This window comes from Vitis riparia, chromosome 13 (genome assembly GCF_004353265.1).
Source record: "Vitis riparia cultivar Riparia Gloire de Montpellier isolate 1030 chromosome 13, EGFV_Vit.rip_1.0, whole genome shotgun sequence".
In the NCBI taxonomy this organism is placed as follows: Eukaryota; Viridiplantae; Streptophyta; class Magnoliopsida; order Vitales; family Vitaceae; genus Vitis; species Vitis riparia.
The window spans coordinates 18,750,937-18,772,723 of record NC_048443.1 but is presented as its reverse complement, the minus strand read 5'-3'; the positions used below and the strand labels follow the sequence as shown (position 1 = coordinate 18,772,723).

At 36.7% G+C, this 21,787-nt stretch overlaps 1 protein-coding gene across 1 annotated transcript in view; it reads right to left on the bottom strand.

Moving 5' to 3' along the window:
- The window catches only part of LOC117928850 (ankyrin repeat-containing protein ITN1-like), a 34,929-nt gene extending 14,193 nt beyond the window's left edge, over nt 1–20,736 (bottom strand). Inside the window, exons 1-5 of the mRNA XM_034848918.1 lie at nt 20,623–20,736; nt 4,555–4,916; nt 2,540–3,022; nt 2,291–2,440; nt 970–1,071 (exon numbers count right to left, since the gene is read on the bottom strand). Of these exons, the coding sequence (XP_034704809.1) occupies nt 970–1,071; nt 2,291–2,440; nt 2,540–3,022; nt 4,555–4,909 (1,090 nt within the window). The 5' untranslated portion in view covers nt 4,910–4,916; nt 20,623–20,736. The remainder of the gene's footprint in view (nt 1–969; nt 1,072–2,290; nt 2,441–2,539; nt 3,023–4,554; nt 4,917–20,622) is intronic.
- Between the last annotated feature and the right edge of the window lie 1,051 nt (nt 20,737–21,787).

Sequence of the window (21,787 nt, the reverse complement as noted above, 5' to 3'; positions counted from 1 at the left end):
GCTTAAATTGATAGATTGTCACAGTCCTTGCTTTACTTAGTTTTCTCTTCTGGCAAGTTAGACACATCCTTACTAATTGATAGGGATAAATGATAAGTTGACAACAGTGCCATCTCAAACAAACTTTTATCAACAAACCAAGCACGGAATTCCCAGTGGAAAACACTTTATTACCATTTTGAAGTAGAAGTTTGATTATTCACTAGTTGTACATTTTTACTCTAGCAAAATACACAGGGATTTGGAACAAAATGCTTGAATACCCCTAAGTATCTACACTAGTCGCCAACAAGAAAAGTTTGTCAAATTACTTCAGTAGGCTTGATGTTACTAAATATGGAAGCACAGAGCAAGTAGTGCAGTTTCTCACACTTACCAGACCCGATATTCCTGATCATGTCATTAGAAAAGTATACCAACACTTTTAAAATCCTAATGAACCCGATCTACTATCAGTTTACTACGGTCTTCAACTGCTTTCATAGGGTGCTTTCACACTGTTTGGTTTCTATGATGTAGATTGGGATGAATTTATTGACACAAGGCAAGGCACTACTAGTTGACTGAATATAGAGCAGAGTTGACATACATTTCCTACGCCAGAAAGGGGGACCACCCTCTAAGCCTATCTTCTGCGTGACCTTGGCATTCCTCTTAAACCACCTCTTCGACTTTTATTTGATAACAGTACAAATGAATCACTTTCTTAATGTTAAAACATAATCCTGTCTATCATCCCTCAAACAGGATACTTGGAAGATTTATTTCAGAAAACGAATGTGTGTCTCTAACTATCCAACTGTATACAAAATGAACATGTAGAAATATATATATATAAAAGGAAAAAAAAATAATCAATGGCCAAGTCCGTCACTGACATTAATGAGATTTTAAGTCATTAATATTTTAAGAGACCATAAAACCAATAATACCAGAACTTTAGACTGATCAGATTTAGTAACAACATACCATTCACAATAATGTTGTCTGATTGACGTGACTGTTGGCTGCTGTTTTCACCAATGTATGTAGGAATCTGATCATGGGCACGACGTAATCGCACATTTGTACCTTACATGGAAAGGAGCAAAGTGAATAATACTTTACCATATCCTGGAAATGAAATACGTAAATAAGAGTCCATATATAAGGGATGGCAAGGTTCTCTTTCTATATCAAACAAATGGTGCCATGTGTACAAGTAGGGTTACTTTGTTTTGTATTTTAGTCTCAATCCTTTGTACCTCATATGTGGTCCTAACACTATTTTGTATGTTGATATCATTTTTTTCTAGCTTTATTCCATTTGTTTTATTCATTGCATGTATTTGTTCCCTCATTTAATCAAGTTTTCAACGGTTCCAGATTAAAAGTTGAGGAGGTATCAATTTGGCATTGTAAATTTTTCTAATAAATAAAGAAATTTTCTTAGGATTAATGATAACAAAGATGTTAAGGTTGAAGTCACCCCACATCGAAAAAAAGACAAAAAGGGGGAGCTTCCATTACCTATGAAAGGAGGCCTCCACCCTTCATACTATTCATCGCAAAAAAGGCCTTTATTCTCTTATAAGCTTTTATATTCTCTCCTTTTAATTAAAAGAGGTTGTAATTTTGTCTTTATATAGTAAATATTTTTTTGTCTTGCCCTATAAAGGTTTCCCTTTTAATTAAGAAAATTTTACCAAGTACTTTTGCCTATTATTTTATTTATTACTCTATTTTTCCTTTTTACTATTCTACCTTCAAATTATCGTTGTGAGTATAATTTCATAATAAAAGATACATGTAATGAAAGTATATTAATGGGAAAATGATTTGTAATCCTAGTTAAATTTCTCATCAATTTACATTTATTTGTAAATTTTTTTAATATGTAATGTTATATCACCATAAATAATGTTATTCATATTTAAACAAGAAGTAAATAATGCTATTCATATTCAAGCAAGAAGAGGAAAAGAACTTGTCTTCAAACATAGGCAAATTTAAGTGTGGTTGGACTTGGCACCTCAAAAGAATGTAAGATTTTGAGTTTTAAAATTTTCAAAATATATATTTCATTTAATAAGGATTACAAAAAAAGTTATATTTCTAAAATTTAATTGAAGATCGAGTTCCAAGCTATTTAATTTGACTACCATAAAAATGACTCTTACATGATTTTCCCTCTTTTTATTAACTATTTGTTTTTTCGTTTCTGATACAAAGTTGCTAATATGGTAGTACTATCACTGCTCTTCTGTATATATATAAGATGGAAAAAAAGAAAGCTGAAGAGGTAACTTACAGTAGTATATCCAACGTTGCCAAAACCAAAGGCGGCCTCCACTTGGGAATAACCTAGGCATTTGAGCCAATACATAGATGGGGGTGAAATTGTCCTTGCCAGAAGAAATGGCCAAACGTGGGTACCTCTCCAGGATATCCAAAGCAATATCTGTTGTATACAAGCAAGTGTATGTGTAAACAAAGAAAAAGCAGTTGATAAAAGTTTTAAGTGCTTCTGAAATGGCTTATTGAAATGATGCCCTCTTACCCAACATTTGTTTAACAATACAAGTACTAACAAGAGTTGCACCATTAGGGCCTTTTTCTGGAGCTAGCTCTTCAGATGGAGTGACAGAGTAAAGGAAACGTGTCATATCCTTTTTCCCTCGCATAGCAGCAAGTAAAACTGGGAGATTGCCATCCTCATTGACAATGCAAACCAATCTTGGGTTCTTATGAATCATACACTGTGCTATCTCAATGAATCCGTCCAAGCAAGCCAGAGCAAGTGGTGTGAATTGTGCCAGTTCCTCTTTCAGTTCCAAGTCCTCTTTATCCATTTTCTCCACCAACTTCTCCACAATCTTTACATTTCCAGATTGAGTTGCAATATGAAGAGCCGTCTGGCCTGTGCTTGAAATTTTTTCCCTTAATATATCTGGGCAGGCCCGAATGAGGGTTTCTATAACATACCAATTTCCATGTTCCAAAGCCTTAATTAGGCTCTCATACTGATAGTAGCTCGTGTTTTCTGCATGCAACCAGGTAAAAAAAAAAAATATTGTTATTTTTCTTTTTAAACATGAAATTCCTCAATTTTGTGATTGGAAAATAATTAGTTAACAATGCACAAATGAATCATCAGCTTCTTTTCTTAAATTGATATATGTAGTGTTGAAAGTGGACAAGGATGCTTAGTCCTAAAGGAATATTTGTGACTTCTTTTAGAAAATTGAAGCAATCATACTCAGCCATCTATTGGGGTTTGAATTATCTTTCAACCCTTTAAATCCTGGTGCAAAGCACTACATGTACTATAGGTGTGTGGGTGAGTTTTCTAAGGGTTTGGGTGGGATATCTTGGTAGAAAGGTTGTTGGGAAGTCCCAAATTATATATGTATTTCTATTTTTCTTATTACAGTTTATGGTAGAGGTGGTTTCATAATCTTGCTGAGGATTTAGGAGCTGATAATCGGATTCTTAGGATATATGGCCATTATTCAAGGACAATATAAAAAGGCATTTAATTCTAAATAACCCTTAAAAGTTATGTTGAGTCTCTTCAGTATGAAAGATGTTAAAACAATTAGGGATCCATATATATATATATATATATATATATATATGTTTTTGGTTGGTTTTCCGTGATATGCAAGCTATAAACTAATTATTGTTTTTTTGTTATATTTTTAAAATAAAAAATATTAGTAATTTTTACAAGGCAAATATGTCTCTAGTATCATATTTATCAAAAACAGAGGAGCTTTACTATGTACCATCTCAAGTATCATATTTGTGTGGTGGACTCAGGGGTTGATCTAAAATGAAGGCCACTGACGAAATGTCAATGTTCATTATTTCTTCATACCCATCCTTGACCATGTCCTAATGACATAACTACTAAGTTACAGAGAAAAAAGAAAAAAGAAAAAAAAAATTTGAGAAGCTTTGTTAGCAAGTAGAAAGGCTGTAAAATTATTTTACGACAATAATGTTGCAATTGCCAGATGCCATTGTGGTTAAGCAAAGCTTCAATAACAAATCAAGGATAAGTAGAATGACATACAAGGATTTAACAAGTAACAAGGGTTGGGTTGAGAAAAAGATCGAGTTTTCCCGAATTGTTGTTTTGAGGATATTCTATGACTTTCTGAACCAGTTCATAGTGCATTAATTCTTGAAATGGAAATCTAACACTTAATTTAAACAAGTTCATAGTGCATAAAATGAAAGAGAAGTGGTTTTGAAAAAAATACAATAATTTTAAAAAACATTTTTTTAATATATGGCTATTCAAAAAATATTTTCAAATGTATGATGGCCGGAAGGAATCTAATTAAAAGATATTTTCAATATTTAAACCGAAGTTACCATTTCAAAAGACCACTTTTAATTAATGTCTTGAAAAAAATTCGGTACATTTAGAAATCATTTTGGAACTACCATACTTTAATAAATAGTTAACAAAATGATATTTTTGTTAAAATCCTATAGTCTGATTGACATTGTGCATAAGTGACAGACACACACACATTTTAGCATGAACAAAGAGGGAACATTTACCTGAGCTATGCTTTGAAATATTATGTGAGCTAACTCCTCTGCTCAATGACGGGTTGTGCATTTTGGCCAGGAAATCCCAAGCTTCCTTGGCTATTGAGAAATCCCTAATATGAGAAAGCATGTTTGGACTGCATGAAATTTGAATAGCATGTAAACTCTTGGCATTCTTCTTTTTCCAAGATAAATATGTTTCTGGATCTTCATTTTTGCTAGGTTTAGTACTGATGTTTTTCACCACGTCCCAAAGATCTTGAGCCACCAAATACCGTTTTACACAAGTTCTCCAATTTTCATAGTTGCCTTCCCTAAGGGCTTCAGGCACGATTGTGTTCGGTGCTACACTTCCAGCTGCCATACTTGCTCTGTATTATAATTAAGCTCATAATTAACACATAAGTTGAGGGGACAATGTCATAAGCACAACATGAAAACAAAGCAAGACTATCTATTGTCTATTATTCTGTTTTTTTTCTCTCTCTCTATCTATATATATATATAGGGAGAGAAAGTGAGAGAGGTAAAATAATTTTTATTTTATCTTAATCATTGTGTCTCTTAACATGATCATAAAGAAAATTATAAAAAAAAATTACTATTTTCCTTGTATGGTCTGATTTAATCAAGCATAGAGGTAAGATCAAATTAAACAACATCCCAAGACAGAGTTCCATGCTAGATTCCAAATGTTTTTAGGTCGATTGTATTTTAGAGAATTTCTTATTTCCCACAATGTCTTATAGTTTAGTGTCAAAGCAACTCCTAATTTTGCATGGATGTATAATATTTATCATTCTTCAAGGCTCAAGTATCTTGAATGTTCTAGAACCTTGAAGTGCTTAAAGCACTTGGATCAACTTCAAGCAATTTTTGAGATACTTACTGGGAGCAATATTAAGTGCTTGGAGGAGTGCTTGACTTGCTTGGATGTTGAACAAGTTTATTCAAATCCTATTTTAGAAACATTCAAAAAAAAAAAGGGTCGTCCATTGTATATCTAATAAGGGGACCTTTAACTCATCATGATAACCATCTCGAGAAGTTAAGAAAATTCTTGCATAGTAAAGCTTCCTAGTGTTATTATGCTTGCTTTCTTCAAACATTCTATCCCTATATGTTAGCTTAATTTTGCCTTCATGATGTTCTCTTAGGCTAACTTGGGTGTTTAGAGTTTTGAGGTACCTAGGGGCCTCACAAATTAAAATTCATATATGCGACAATGATATCAAAGTTGAGGTTATGAATGGTTCATTAGTAGGGAAGAAAGTAACCTTATAGTAGAAAATTTATCACCACTAGGGGTAAAAAGAGACAAATGACTCAAGATAAGCTTGTGGCCACTAAGCACATCACGTTAAGATAGAGGTGCCATTGGTTGGCACCAAGGAATGACTCAATCTAATGGAGCAAGGCTTAAGCATGGCATTGATGACCATGGAAAAACAACTTTGGGAGCTTAACAAGAGCATGCATAAGTCAACACAAATTCTGGAGCATAAGGTATATGAAGAATTGTTTTCTTCTCAGGTTAGTATGTTGGAGATGCTTGCTAGTACTTTTGAGGCTTGTGTTGAGGTGCTTCGCCAAGTTGTCTCTATTTGTAGGAAAGCCATAGTCAAGAAGGGTTATGGTCACTCAACATGAAAGACATAAGGTGGAGGTGCCTAAGCACGCATATTCAACACAAAAAGGAATGCCAAGGAGCTTCACAACTATTTTTGGCATATGGAGTGCTACTTCAAGGTAACAACTCTCGCAAATGAGTAAAAATACTCTTTATTTTTTTCAATACTACTACACTATTTGTAGAAGTAATGCTAACATGGAGAAAGATATGAGCATCATAAGTGCTTGGGATCATTTTAAAAAAGAAACTATGAAGTAGTTCTACATTATGGGGCATGGTTATCTAGATTGGAAGAGAATTAAAATAATGCAACATATTAAGTGAATTTAGGATTACACAAAGGAGTTCTCCACACTCAATCTATGGATTTTGTGCACGTCAAAGAAAGAGATTCTCTTTAATTTCACAAATAACCCACAAGGATGGATTGAACAAGAATTATGACTAATAAACTTGAGTGATTATGCTAGGCCATGGTAGTGGTTGACGCTTGAGTCCTTGGTGTATTACACGAGGAGTTACTTTCCAAAGATGAAGATTGACAATGTTTGCAATTTAGGAGGAGGAGAGAAATTCCATGCCTAACAATAAATGCTGCTCATGTGATGGGCCCTACTAGGTTAGGGATTTCTTAAGAGAAAGGTCCTCATTGCCTTGATAGAAGAAAGAAAAGATGAGGAAGAAAGAGTTGGATCTCTTCAATTGATGGACCCTCAGAATGCAAAGGTGGTAGCCAAAGTTACTAAAGACAATGGATTAATATTTGAGGAAACGGTCAGCAGCTAAAAGACCATTAGTAGCATGCTTTACATTGGTGCCACTCACAACTTTGGCTGGGTGGAAGAAACAAAATCACTAGGTTTGAATATGAACAAAGAATTAAGTTAGCTTAAGGTTGTTGATTCAAATGTAAGATCCATGCATGGTGTGTAACTCAAGATTGAGAGTTGTGTATGGTTGATTCCTAGTTGGTACTTAACCTAGACTTCTTATGGAAATGTAAAGTGATGTCAACTACTTCTACAAACAATGACTTGCATCGTGCATCTATAGTTTCTATGGTGATATGAAGAATGATTGCTAAACCATCTCCAGCATGTAATTGAGGGAAGGCATTAGTAAAGGACTGACGTACCCTATTGCACTTCAGGGTAAGAGGGCTATCTACACTTCAATATTGAAGCACATACCTAAGGCTTATCAAAGAAAGAGTGGGACTTGGAGGTGAGCCAATGGCCAAGACTATTAGAGACATAGGTAAGTGCTTTAGAGCATCAAACCTTGTGAGGGGGTGATAAATTAGCATAAGGTAAAAGTAAATGAACTCTAGAAAATATCTTAAAAACAAAACAACATGATGCACAAAGTTCAATTTAGAAGACATGTTAACACAACAAATAGAAAGGTCTTTTAGAAAACAGAGCTAGTTGGAGCCAATTAAAATATTGTAGCAACAACATGAGCAAAGCTTTAACACAAAAGCATTGACAAAGGCATGAATAAACTAGGTAGGAGTAAGAGTGTCACAATTTGTCTTGAATTTCACATTTGTATATAATTGTGTCATTCTTTAAGGTCAAATCAACTTCAAAATGTGTAAGAACCTTGAAGTGTTTGGATGTGCTCGAGGTAAAGGTGGTTAAAAGAGCTTATATACTAATTTTTAGGTGCTTAAAGGTTCTTAGACCATCCTAAAGGTGCTTAGATGTGCTTAATATGCTTAGACGTGGTTGACATACTTGACAAGCTCATTCAAATCTTACATTTGAGTCATGTAAAAAATAAAGGACCTCTAACTTATTGTAACCATCTCAAGGAGTTGAGAAATCCCTTTTTATAGTAAAGCTTCCAAGAGTTATGAAGTGGTGAGCCCTTTTTATGCTCATCCTTTGCAAAGAGCTATGAAAGGATGGTTAGAATCTTTGCATTCTAACATAGTTTGGTTCCTATAGAAGCACCTAAAGAGATAAAACCCATAGTTATAAGTTGGTTTACAAGAGGAACATAGGAGTATATGGATAAGTTGAGACTTATGTAGCTAAGACTATAGCAAAAGGTTATAGTTTGAAACTTTGTTTCAACTATGAAAAACCTTTTCAATAGTAGTCACACTCAAATCCATTAGAGCATTCCCATTTATTACGGTGCAACTCATTTATGAGATATAGCAATCAAACTTTTTTTTATAGAAAAGGGCATTATGAGTATAAGAAGGCATAAGGCGGCGTGGTGATGCTTTCAAATCTAATAGATAGATTACAATCTACTCATTAAATATGATGTAGGGATATTATCATCAGTGAAAATCTAGCAGTCTACTTAGTTCTAGAAAAAAAATTAGAAGGAAGCATAATATATATTCTTCTGGTTAAGGTACTTTGGGACTACAAGAATATGAAAATTGTGCCTATGTCTCCTACACTGATGAGCATTTAGTCAAATGCATGCTACAATACTCAATAAAGGGTTTGTGACTCTTTAATTAGAGTTGTCTTTCTTCGGATTAGTGTCCTTCAACATCTAAGAAGAGAGATTGCATTAAGGTGGTATCCTATGCCTCCATAATGGATAGCCTTAAGTATGCAAAGCTATGTATTAGATTAGATATTTACTTTGTTGTAAAAATAGTATTGAACAAATATTAGTCCATTTTAGGATTAGAATTTTGGGAAAATGTCAGGCATATGCTTGAGTATCTTAAAGAATGAGGGATTATATGCTTATGAGTTTTTGCAATGAGTTGGTACTTCTTTTGTATTGGGACTTAGACTTTTAATCTAATGAGGACTCGTGCAGGTCTACCTCTAGGTATGTGCATACTCTAAATGGTTTTTGTCGCTTCTGTAACAACTAAGGAAACCTTTTGGTTTATGGGTAGTTCCCTTGGCTATATCGTCTAAGATATTGTTATCTGATAACAGTAAAACAGTGGCATAATCTAAAGAACTAAAGTACCACTAGAAAAAGAAAAACATAGAGAGGAAATGTTACCTTGTTGTAAGATAGTATAGAGAAGTGATGTGACTATAAAGCAAATTCTTTCTGTAGCCTAGTCTACTTTTGGGACTAGTGGGAGTTTTTTGGGATTAAGCCCCTAAAAACAAGACATGATGTAACTAAGTCGGACTTAACTATCTCCTTGTTATCTCTTTTATGAATTGATATTGATTTCAGCATTCAACTCATATATCTTTCATTGTACATGACATGGGTACATGAAGAGTTGCATAGAATATACAAGTCATGGGTCTCTTATAAGTAGCTAAGTTGTCCACAGTCAATTCATGGATTTAGGCAATCTAATATAGACTATAGTGCACCACCCCCTAATTGAAGGGATAACTTGTCATGGTCATTAGAATGAGTTTCCTATGGTAAGTGCATTAGTGTATGTGATGCATATTGGATATGGTGAATCATTACGTAAGGCTATCAATTGTCATGATTCACCAAGCTACTATACTAAGATTCTCAACCTTGAGAGAATATTAAGTCTGTGTCAAAATCAACAAGAAGCTTTGACCTATGGATGAGACCCTAAAGCGGTCATATATCATTATGGATTGGGTCAATGTTGATGGAGGCTAGTAGCCACAGATATTCTTAATAGAGACACTATGATATCTTATGGATTGAGACAATGTGTCTTTCCTTGGGTGATATAAAGGACATGTAATCATGAAATTTGTGGTCATAGTAATTCCTTTAATGGAATTTAACATACGTTCATTGGAGCTAGGGTATGTTAGTTGATTGCATAATAAGTGAGATCTATAACTTAAGGATTGGAGAGGTAACCTTGATAGGTGATAATACTACCTTGTTAAATTATAGACACCAATTCATGATGACATGGTTTATGGGAGTTAGATTCGATCTAAGTCACTTAAGCCTAGTGGGCAACCCTATAACTACCCCCTTAAAGATTAGGGTTTTTTAACGCCTTTAGTTATCGTCTTCCACCTCTAGAGAGAGAGAGAAAGAGAGTCAAGGTTTCCACATTTCCAAAGCCTACATTTTTTAGTGTCATGATCATGGTTCGAATCATCGAGTGAAAGATCTTGGGTGTACGAAACCTCGAAATTATTCAAACATGTTCTTCACCATGAGGAATTGATTTGGGAACATTGAGATCCAAGTATGAGTACTATATTTATATATCTATAGTTAATAATTGTTTTTATTATCATTTTATTCCATTGCGATAGATTTAGGGACCTTAGGGATAGATGTGTGCACCTTATGATATCTACGGCATAGGAACAAAGTAATCGGAGGTTCCCAACAAAGGTAGCAATAGCTAATGCTAAGGAGTGGCTTGAATTCAAAGTAAGGTTTAAAGTATGGCATTAATGTGCTTAAAAAGTAGTCCTAAGAACTTAAGGAAGAAATGCGGAGGTCAACCCATATCCTATCACATGAGGTATGCAAAGAATTGTCTTCTTTTCAAGCTAGGATATATATTATAAATTTTTAATAGTTTTGAGGCTTCCTTTACCAAGCTCTACCAAGATGTGGCTATGCTGAAAGGAGAAGGGGGAGAAAGAGGGTGTACAACCAATGAAGAGGGAGCACCTAAGGTAGAAGTACCCAAATCACATGTTTTCAATTACAAAAGGGATACCAAGGAATTAAATAACTACTTATAGAATATAATGCACTACTTTGGAGGTAGTGAGGCTCATAGGTGACCAAGCTAAAGTATAAATTACTCACCTTATCTTTGTGATACTACTATATAGTAGTGTAAGGCATGATAATGTGGAGAAGGTATATAAACTATAGACGCTTAGGTTGATTTGAAAAAAGATGAATGAAAAGGAAATTCTACCAAGAGAAAGTAATCTCTTTAGCTTAAAAGTGCATGAAAAGGTTAGACCATACTAGGTCCCTTCAAGATTATGTGGAGGAGTATTGTCTTCTTATGCTGGAGATCTCAAGCGTGTGAAAGGAAAAGCTTCCTTTCAAATTCATAGACAAACTACAAAGTGGGATTGAGTAAGAACTATATTTATGCGATATAAAGGGTCTTGGCAAGGCCAAAATAGCGTTCTAGTCCTTAGCAAACCATAAGAGGGAGGACTCTCTTAAACTAAAGACATTTGGCAAGGCTGTGATGTATATAGGAAGAACAAAGGTTTTAGACCCTATATAAGGCATTAGAAAAACCCTTACAAGAAACAAAAGCAAGTGTAAAGACATGAGAAAAAGTCCATGTCCAAGGAAAAATGTTTCCAATGTGACAATCCCAACTATGCTAAAGATTATCATGAAAGAAATGTTCTCAATGACTTAACAAAGAAAAGAAATGATGATGAAGTAGAAGTTGGATTTCTTTAATTTTGAAGTACTCCATTAAAGAAGAAAAACAAGGCTAAAAATGATTAATGATCTAGAAGAGGTTAAGAACACTAACTTAGAGATAAGACCCTTGCATGTTGCAGCTCGAGTAGTAGAATTATGCCTCGGATCATGGATCGAGAAGGTTGACATAACCATTACTCCTAGGGATGAATACCATGTAATTAATGTGTAGCCTGAACTTCTAATGGAAGGCTAAAGTAGTACCAATACCATAATTTTCTATGCACAATAGCCATCTTAAAGGAGAATCCACCATCATGATGGTGATAGGAACTAAGATTGGTATTGGATTAATCTTTTACATGCAACTAAGGAAGGTTGTTATGGAAGAAGTGACATATTTAGTTGCATTGAAGGGTGAGAGAATTGTCTACACTTCAGGAAATAGAGGTAGGTAGTTTAGAGTGTTAAAACTTTTAAAAAGGCATTTACATCAAATTACGTACTGAGGGGAAAAACTAGAAAACTTTAGAAAGGAAACTATAAGAGACATGTGACGTGTTACAAGCCCAAAGAGAAAGATATGTATCACACCCTAAGCAAAAGATATGCTGGCACAACACATCACTCTATAACTAGGAATTGTATGGTTAAATGGGAAGGAGATCTCGAAAGTAGATCCATAGAACCAGTAGAAACATTGTGGGAGAACCAATATAAATATTCCACATAGAGGGATCAATTAGGCTATTGATGAACTAGCTAGGTAGGACAGAGTGTTATAGTTTGCCCCTAATTTCACATAGATCTGTAATTTTCCCATTTTCAAATGGTTTGGACTACTCCAAATGTTCTCAAATCTTGAAATACTTTAGTTTCTTATAGCTACTTGAAGTAGATTTTTGGGCACTAATTTGAGGTGCGCCTTCAGCAATATAAAGGTGCTTGGATGAGTTTGGATAGGATCGACATGCTTGACAAGCTTCTCCAAATATCAAATTAGAAATAGAATGAAAATGGGACCCCTAGGAGCCTCATATTGTTTAATCATCTCATGAAATAAAAAAATGTTATAGTATAATAAATCTTTCAAAATTCAATAGAATGGAGGAGAGAGAGAGAGAGGTAGAGAGCATGAGAGAGAGCGAAAGCGACAGAGGAGTGCGAGGTTTCCCGAGAGCGATCGAGAATGCAGAGGACGAGGTCCTTGCAGGGCCTTGGAAGAGATTCAGGAAGGGGGGATTCGGAGTGGAGTCGAAGTCGTTTGAGGTTGAGGCGGATGAGAAGAAAGGCAGATTGCAAGCTACGATTATGGAGAGGAAAAGAGGAATTTCCTCGTGGATTAGGCTGGGACCGGCGAGTCTTGGGCTATTCCTCAATTGTTTAGTCCTCTGTATTAAGGATGTGAGAACGGTAAAATGGGTAAGAAAGTGGAAGGAAAATGGGAGGGCTTACTCTCTGGTTCGAGATCAAAATAAAGGGGGGTGTTTTCTCTGATTAGATGTTGTGGATCTAGAGAACAAAAGGTTTAGCATATTCATCCCTAAAGGAAGAGGAACAAAGGGTGGTTGGGTTTCAATGGTGGAGACGCTACGACGCTTGGGCTGTGCTAATGGAGGAATGATAAGCCAAAAAGAAGAAGAGTTATGTTTGAAGCCAAGTATGGTGAAAACCTTTGCGAAAGTGGTCAAAATGTCGAGGGGTAAAGATAGAGCAATAATCAAGGTGGAGGTCACAAAGAAAGAGCTATGCCAGAACTTAAACAAACTGGCTCATTGTGTGGTTGGGATATGGAACCCTAGCGCAGCAAAGGGTGATGATCTACGAAGTTGGGAGACCCATCTGGCTAAAAGCTGGAGTCTGAAGGGCAACCTAGGGTTAGAAAAACTGGATAGGGGCAAGGTATTGATGGAATTTGAGTTCTTGATAAAAGCAAAGCAAGCCATTAACTTTGGAAGCATCTCGGTTGGGGGGATCTTTCTTCACTTGGAGAAATGGAGGTCGGAGACAAGATGTTTGAGGGAAGGGGAGAATAAAAGTGAAGCTTGGGTGCGGGTTCTAGGCTTACCCGTCTCCTTATGAGAGCGGGACATTCTGAGAAAGATAGGGGAAGAGTGCGGGGGTTTTCTCGCAGTCGACTCCCAAACGGAGAAGATGGAGGAATTATAGTGGGTCCGGCTATTGGTGAAGCGTAACGGCGAGGAACTCCCCAATGTGGTGGAGGTTTGGGTTGAAGAGATGTGCTACTCGCTAACTCTCTGGTGGGAGGTCAGGCCAGTAATGAGAGCGGCGACGACAAGAAAGAGAGGGAAGAATGTCGCAACAGGAGAGGAGGTTGGGGGTGAGGCTTGTACACGCACGGGCGAGCGCGTGTTGGAGGCAAAGGACGGTTCGAGGCTCAAGGCCTTGCTGCTCCCTGCCAATGGGACATGGGGCCAATCAAATGGGTCGGGGCAAGATATGAATCCTTTCCGAAGCTTTGATGGGTCGTCGGGTGGGTCTCAAGGATCGGGCGGGCTTACCTTGCTGGGCTGAGCATAGCCCTCTTGGTGTTCTAAGGAAGCAGAGCCCATTGGGCTTGCTCATTTCTTGGACTTCCCTTATGAAAATGGGTCATCTCTTCTTGGGCTGCCGTCTAGGAAGATTTTTGGGCGGGCCAAGACTTTGGAGCTTACTGTGATGCTTGGGCTGGACAACTAAGGCCCGCCCGCCTATGCCATTAGCTGTGGTTAGAGCCCAGTTGGGGGAGGCCCGTCCCTCCATGGTTATTGGCCAAAGCCTAATGGGGGGTCTAGACGCTGGTATTTCCCCTTTTTGGGTGAAAAACAGCCTATGAAGGCCTTCTGAGGAGGAGTTACAGTCTGAGGGGAGATCTAAGACCGACTGTGCCTTGTTGGAGGAAGATGCAAGGTATGAAAACGACCCTATCTCATTTGGATCGATGGTTTCTGGTTCTCTTTTTTCTCCCTCTCCTATTTATGGTCAAACTCTATTGGGAGAGTATTATGACCTTTCTAGGGCTGGCTTGGACTTAACCCAGGGGGTTACACCTCGATTGTGTAATGTCTCTGGGTCTACAGAGCAGAAGATAGTTAAGCGTTGGGAGTTGATAGAGGTTACTTTTGACAGTATTGAAGAGAGCAGAGAGGAATTGTGCTTAGTTCGATCTATGCCACAAGAAAGTAGAGGATGGGAGGAAGCAAGCTGGGAGGAAAGCGATCTAACTAGGTTTAGCAAGTTTTTGGGATTTTCGATAGAGGGATTGGAGAAAGATATTTTAGAGTTTCTGGTCAAAATTAGAAGGAAGATGGAAAGAGTTCATAGCAAAACTCCTCTGGAGAAATCGAGATTTGAAAGGTAATTGAAAAGGTTTGAATGCCCCATCAATTATGAGGGAGATAAGAAGAATAAGAAGTGTGTTGTGCAAGTAAGAGGATGCCAGATTATGGAAGTCCAATGAAGATAAGGCTATTGATCTGGAATGTGTGTGGGGCTAACGATAGTTCTAAAAGAAATGTGATTAAGGCTATGATTAGGAGCCAGAAAGTGGACTTGTTTTGTATCCAGGAGACGAAAATTCAGTTAATGTCAGAGGGTTTGGTGAGGAGTTTGGGCTCTAGGAGGTTTCTAGATTGGGGTGCCATGGGTGCTCAAGGAGCTGCAAGAGGGATTTTGATATGTTGGGATAAAAGGACCCTGGAGGTTCTTGAGATGGAGATGGGGCAGTTCTCAATTTCTTGTAGGATTAGGAATGTAGAAGATGGGATTGTTTGTATCTTAAGAGGAGTGTACGGGTCATTTTTTAAAAAAGAAAGAGAGATTCTATGGGAAGAGCTCGGGGCAATAAGGGGCATCTAAGATGGCCCTTGGTGTTTAGGGGGCAACTTCAATGTTACCATCTACCAAAAGGAAATGAGCAATCAGGAAAGGTTGACTGGTGCAATGAGAAGATTTGCTCAGGTTGTTGATGAGCTAGAGCTCCTAGATCTCCCTCTGCAAGGGGGTGTGTTCTCATGGAGCGGGGGGTAGGAACAATCAATCTTGGGCTAGACTAGATCGGTTCTTAGTGAGCTAGAACTGGCTTGATCACTTTAGTGGGGTTGTCCAGTGTAGGTTACCTGGACCCACCTTCGATCACTTTCCCATCTTGCTGAAGGGTGGTGGGTTAAGACGAGGCCCTTTCTCGTTTAGGTTTGAAAACATGTGGCTCAAAGTTGATGGGTTCAAGGATCTTCTTCGGGACTGGTGGCAGGGGTGGGGGTGAGGGAGGGCTAGTTTTAGATTGGCTACTAAGATGAAGGTCATGAAAGAAAAAATCAAAGAATGGAACAGGGATGTGTTTGGTAGGCTGGAAGTTAATAAAAACTCAGCCCTTCAACAAGTCGCATTCTAGAATGGGGTGGAGAGTGAAAGGAGTTTGACAGAAGGTGAGATGGAGCTAAAAAAAGAAGCTAAGGAAACCTTTAAAAAGTGGGTGTTATTGGAAGAAACTCATTGGAGACAAGTGTCAAGGGAGTTGTGGCTTAAGGAAGGGGACTAGAACACAGGTTTCTTTCACCGGATGGCCAATGCCCGCCGAATAAATAACTCCTTGGATAAAATTAAGATCAATGGAGGGTGGTTAGCTGAGGAACAGAAGGTGAGAGAAGGGATTGTGAATGCTTTTAAACAGCTACTTTCAGAGGAGCCAGGCTGGAGAGCTGATATTGAGGGGTTGAACCTTCAAAGTCTAAACCATAATGAAGTTGAAGTCTTGGAGCTGCCCTTCACTGATGAAGAAATTCATTCTGCTTTGATGGAAATGAATGGAGATAAGGCTCCAGACCCGGATGGGTTCACAATGGCCTTCTGGCAATATTGTTGGGACTTTGTGAAAGAGAAGATTATGAACCTGTTTAAGGAGTTTGTTGATAAAAAAATCTTTTGCTAAGAGGCTCAATACTACCTTCCTAGTCCTCATTCCAAAGAAATGTGAGGCTGAGGACCTTGGGGACTTCAGGCCCATCAACCTTCTAGGGGATTGTATAAGTTTTTGGCCAAAGTGCTGGCCAATAAGCTGAAGAAGGTTTAAATAAGGTGGTCTCTACAGACCAAAATACTTTTGTGAGGGAAAGACAGATCTTGGATGCCTCACTCATAGCTAATGAGGTGATTTTGGCATAACGTAAAGAGAAAGGGGTGATTTGTAAACTGGATATTGAAAAAGCTATGACAGCATTAATTGGAATTTCCTCATGAAGGTCTTGCACAATATGGGCTTTGGATCTCATTGGATGGAGTGGATTTGGTGGTGCATTTCAATTGCAAAATTTTCTGTTCTGGTTAATGGGGTGCCAACAAGGTACTTCTCCAACTCCAGGGGGCTGCGTCAAGGAGATCCCCTTTCTCCTTCCCTTTTTTTTTTTAGGTATGGAAGTACTAAGTGTACTTATAAGAAGGGTTGTTGATGGGGGATTCATTTCAGGTTGTAGTCTTCGAGGGAGGGAGGTAATGGAGATGAATGTGTCTCATTTTCTCTTTGCTGATGACACAATTATTTTCTGCGAAGCAAGGAAAGAACACCTAACCTCTCTAAGTTGGATTTTGGCTTAGTTTGAGGCAACCTCTGGTCTAAGAATAAACCTAGCTAAAAGCGAAGTAATTCCGGTTGGGGAGGTTGAAGACATTGACTAATTGGCAGTGGAGTTAGGATGTAGAGTGGGGTCTCTTCCTATTGTCTATTTGGGCTTGCCCCTTGGAGCCAACCACAAGGCCTCGTCTATGTGGGATGGGGTGGAAGAAAGAATGAGAAGAAGGTTAGCCCTTTGGAAAAGATAATATTTGTCAAAGGGTGGGAGAATTACCCTCATTAAAAGTACTTTGGCCAGCATACCTGTTTACCAATTGTCCCTCTTTCGAATGCCCAAGTTAGTAGCAAAAAGGCTCGAAAAATTACAAAGGGACTTTCTTTGGGGAGGGGGAAGCTTGGAAAGGAAAATTCATTTAATCAATTGGGAGGTGGTGTGCACTCAAAAGGAGAAAGGGGGTCTAGGTATTCGGAAGATTGATCTCTTGAACAAGGCCTTGTTGGGCAAATGGATTTGGAGATTTGCCTTTGAAAAAGAAATCCTTTGGAAGAAGGTGATCGGGGTGAAGTATGGTCATGAGGGTTTTGGTTGGCGAACTAATGAAGCTCATGGAACGTTTGAAGTGAGGGTTTGGAAGGAGATTTTGAAGGAGGCGAACTAATGTTGGGATAACATAGGGTTCAAGGTGGGAGAGGGAACCAAGGTCAACTTCTAGACTGATCAGTGGTGTGGTATTGGGGTGTTGTCCCAAACTTTTCCCTAGCTTTTTGCCTTGGCGGTCCATAGGAACACTACGGTCAATGAAATATGAGATTCAAGCCTTGGTCAAAGAGGTTGGAACATTAGACTCTCCAGAGATTCTAATGATTGGGAGCAGGATGTTATAGGAGAGTTGTTTCATTTGTTGAGGGACTTGAGGATTTCTTCAGAAGAGGACTCAGTGATATGGAAATGAGGGGGTCACAATTCTTTTCGGATTAGGGATGCTTATAAGCTGTTGGCAGCTCCTAGTGCCATCACCTTCCTGAAAAAAAAAGCATTTGGGTGGATAAGGTTCTAACCAAAGTTGCTTTTTTTGCTTGGGAGGCCACGTGGGAGAAGATCCTAACTTTGGATAGGATTCAAAGATGGGACTGGCACCTTCCTAATCGTTGTTTTTTGTGTGGTTGTGAAGAGGAAAATGTAAATCACATTCTTTTACGTTGTATAGTGGTCAGGGTCCTTTGGGAGATCGTCTTTGCCTTGTTTGGGGCTCATTTGGTGTTCCCAGAGACAGTTAAAGGGTTATTACTTAGTTGATGGGGCCCCTTTGTGGGGAAAAAGAGGAAAAAGATTTTAAACTCCTTCCCGTTGTGCATTTTTTGGACTATATAAAAGAAAAGAAATAGACTAGCTTTTAGGGGAAGCTCTTTAGCTATACAAAAATTGAAAAGTTCTTTTGTATGTAATTTGTGGAGTTGGGCTATATGGGAGAGGAGTCCTCTTCGCTTTTAGGTTTTTTGGAATGACTTGTGGTTCCTTAAGGGCTGGTGAGGTTTTTTGTTCTTGTGTTTTTTGTTTTTAGGCTACTATGTATACTCCCTATATGTTTTGTGACTTTTCGCCATTTAATATATTTGTGCTCATTTATCAAAAAAAAATAATAAATCTTTCAAATATTATTACGTTATTTTCATATATCAAACAATCTCTTCCAATTAGCTAGTTTATCTTAGCTATCACCTGACTTGGACGTCCCTTGGTGCTCAAAGTTTAAAGTTGCCCAACTGCTACACGAATTTTTAGGGGAGAGCCCAAGCCGCTCATCAGGGTTTAAAGCTGAAAGGCTGATAAGAGTTATGTCTAGCTACTCTATTTATTCAATATTAGAAGTTAATTTTCGAAAGTTTTATCTTCCCATGAACATAACTAATCTTATGGAATTAGCTAAACATCTACAACATATAGCCTTCTATAACCACATAAAAACTTGGTAGAGTACACTCAAAATTGGTAGCTATATTTCGAAAAATTCCTTATGTTACATGAAATTACAGGAGTTCCCCTTCGACTTGAAGTAGGATACTAATCTCTTCAAAGTTCCATAACTTAACACCAGCTCCCCTGCCTAGTATCAATGACTCAGCGGTACTGTTAGTGCTCTCCAGTAAATTTGTTATTTTAGCCTATTGCAAGTTAAATAAGCAATTAAAAACTTTAATACTCCACCACCTATTCTAGAAATAAATAAATATTTTTATATTCATGATTTAGAATACATAAGTGTTAGATATAGCTTATATTATTTTATTACAATGATAAAATATGTATTTTAGAAATAGAAATATTTATTAATTCCCTTGGGAAAAACTTTAACCAACTTTTGGGTAGCTAGTGTGAAGTTGACACAACAGCTTTGCTTTTATTTAAATACATTTCTATATCTCTCTCAAATTCACAGTATTTATAATTAAAGGCTTCTCGTGGTCCCCGGCCCACTCCAATTTTAGACCATTCCAATATATATATATATATATATAATTTATAATTAAATTAATCAGGTTATGCGGGAATTTTTATCAATAATGATTTTTTAGTTTTATTTTACATGTGATTTTTAAAATGAAAAAGCATGCATATTTTTTTTGAAAGAGATTTTAAAAATATAAGAGTAATTAAAAATAAATTATTATGAATAAAAGTTATTTTTAAAATATATTTAAAAATATAAAAAATATGCGAGAATATGGCAAATTCCAATCAGAATTTTCCTTTACAAATTATTAAATAATAGTTTTTTAAAAACGGTTTCAAAACAACTAGAACTATTTTGAAAAATACTTCCAAAACGAAACCTAAGATTTTAAAAACACTTCTACCCAGATTAAACCATCCTAAAACCATCGGACTTGCGGCAGTTACCATGACTGCTACCTAATAGAAAGACAAAAGAAAATCCTTATCGAGTCTTCCTCTAATTAACTTCTCAGAGGAGAGAGAAAGAAAAAGAAGTGTTCATGGCTGGATTAACCAACTTCCTATGTGAAGCTTAGTTCAGTAGCTTCTCAGAAGAAAGAGAAATCCCCAGCATGAGTCATCTAACTTCTTAGGACTGAGAGAAAGAGATTAAGAGAGAGACGGTTCAGTAACTTAGAAAAGAGAAAGACTAACTATTACTAGAAGGAGGTAGAGACTGCAGGTTCATGAATCTCGACATCAAAGCACAAACACCTTGTACCAGATCCAGGGACACATATTATGATCATTGTACTGTACTAGTACTTTTGCTTTTAATTATTTTCAAGTCTGGAAATTGTGGCTCATCTGTCATAGTAAAAGTCCGGGAAAAAAGACAATAGAACTTCCATATAAAATAATAAAAAAAACACTGTGATAACTTCAATTATTTTTTTTTGGGGGGGAGTATTTGTTTTTTCCTTCTCATCCTTTTCCTCAATCATGTTACCAAACTTTACTTTTGCTTTCTAACTTGTTTCCCAAATATAAGTAATATACAGCCCAAATAAGTTAACAGCATACACCAGAAAAAAGTAAAAAATAAAAAGATGGAAGTGAATGGAAAGTAAAACATACCAGGCTTTTAGCTGTGACGAATCCCAACTTCTTCTGCTTCTCAATGGTGAGGATGGAGAGAATATGAAGGAAACAAGCTCATACAGTGATGGTGGGAAGGGGGGTGGGGGAGGGAGAGGAGAGGGTGGGAGAGATTTAAATGCTGGAGAAAAGCTAGTCACCCTTATTATTTCTTTATTGCGCGAAAGGGAGGACAGCGGGTCCCTCGAGAGAGGGTAAGATGAGACCTCCATACATCATTACACCATGTCAGCAAGTACGTATATATGCTTGTTTTCTAGATAATATGATATTTACAATTTCTTTGACCGTCAGATGCAATAATTGAGATCATCTAACGGCAGGGGGCCTTCCAAGTTCCAAGGGACTATGTATATTATTATTCTTTTTTTTATTTCTTTTAATCTAAGGATAGGACTATATATATCATATTGCAACGTGACGATTGCATTCAATTATTGTTGTTTAGGTTTTATGTTAGGATATTTATATTAACATAAAGAATAGTCGAATCTTGACGTGGAAAGTCTTTATCAGTCAAAATCTGAAAATAGGAGAGAGCATCTTGCTTTTCTTTTTGACACTCTTTTCCACCACTTTTCCCTTAAAGCAATCACTTGCATTTTTTTAATAATATCTTCTCCTTTATGTTTTTTTCTCCGTTTTACACTTTCTGATCATATATAGTATATACCCATGCTCAATTGTTCCCTTGGGACAAGTCTCACAATTTTAGGAGTTGTTTGAGCATGTGATTTAAAAACAAGTTTTTATTTTTTAAAAAAAATTAAAATTTACAATATTATTATTCTCTGAAAATAATTTTTAAAAATAAAATGAAATAAAAAATATTTTTTAAAAAATAAATAGGAATTGTTTTTATAATTTTTAAAAATCAAAATAATATATGGCTTTGTTAGATCATGTTTTCAAAAACTTGTTTTTAAAAATTATTTTTTATTTTTTAAGTTAAAAACAAGTTTTAGAAAATATGGTAAAATAGACCCTTAACTTTATAATTTTTTTTTCCTACAAATTAAATTATTTTCTTGTAAGTATTTAAATGGTTCATTGAAAAAAAAAATTCCTTTCTCCTTTTTGGAAAGCGATAAAAATAGTTCTTTTAGGTAAGTACATAAATGTCCAACTTTTATTATAAAGCAAA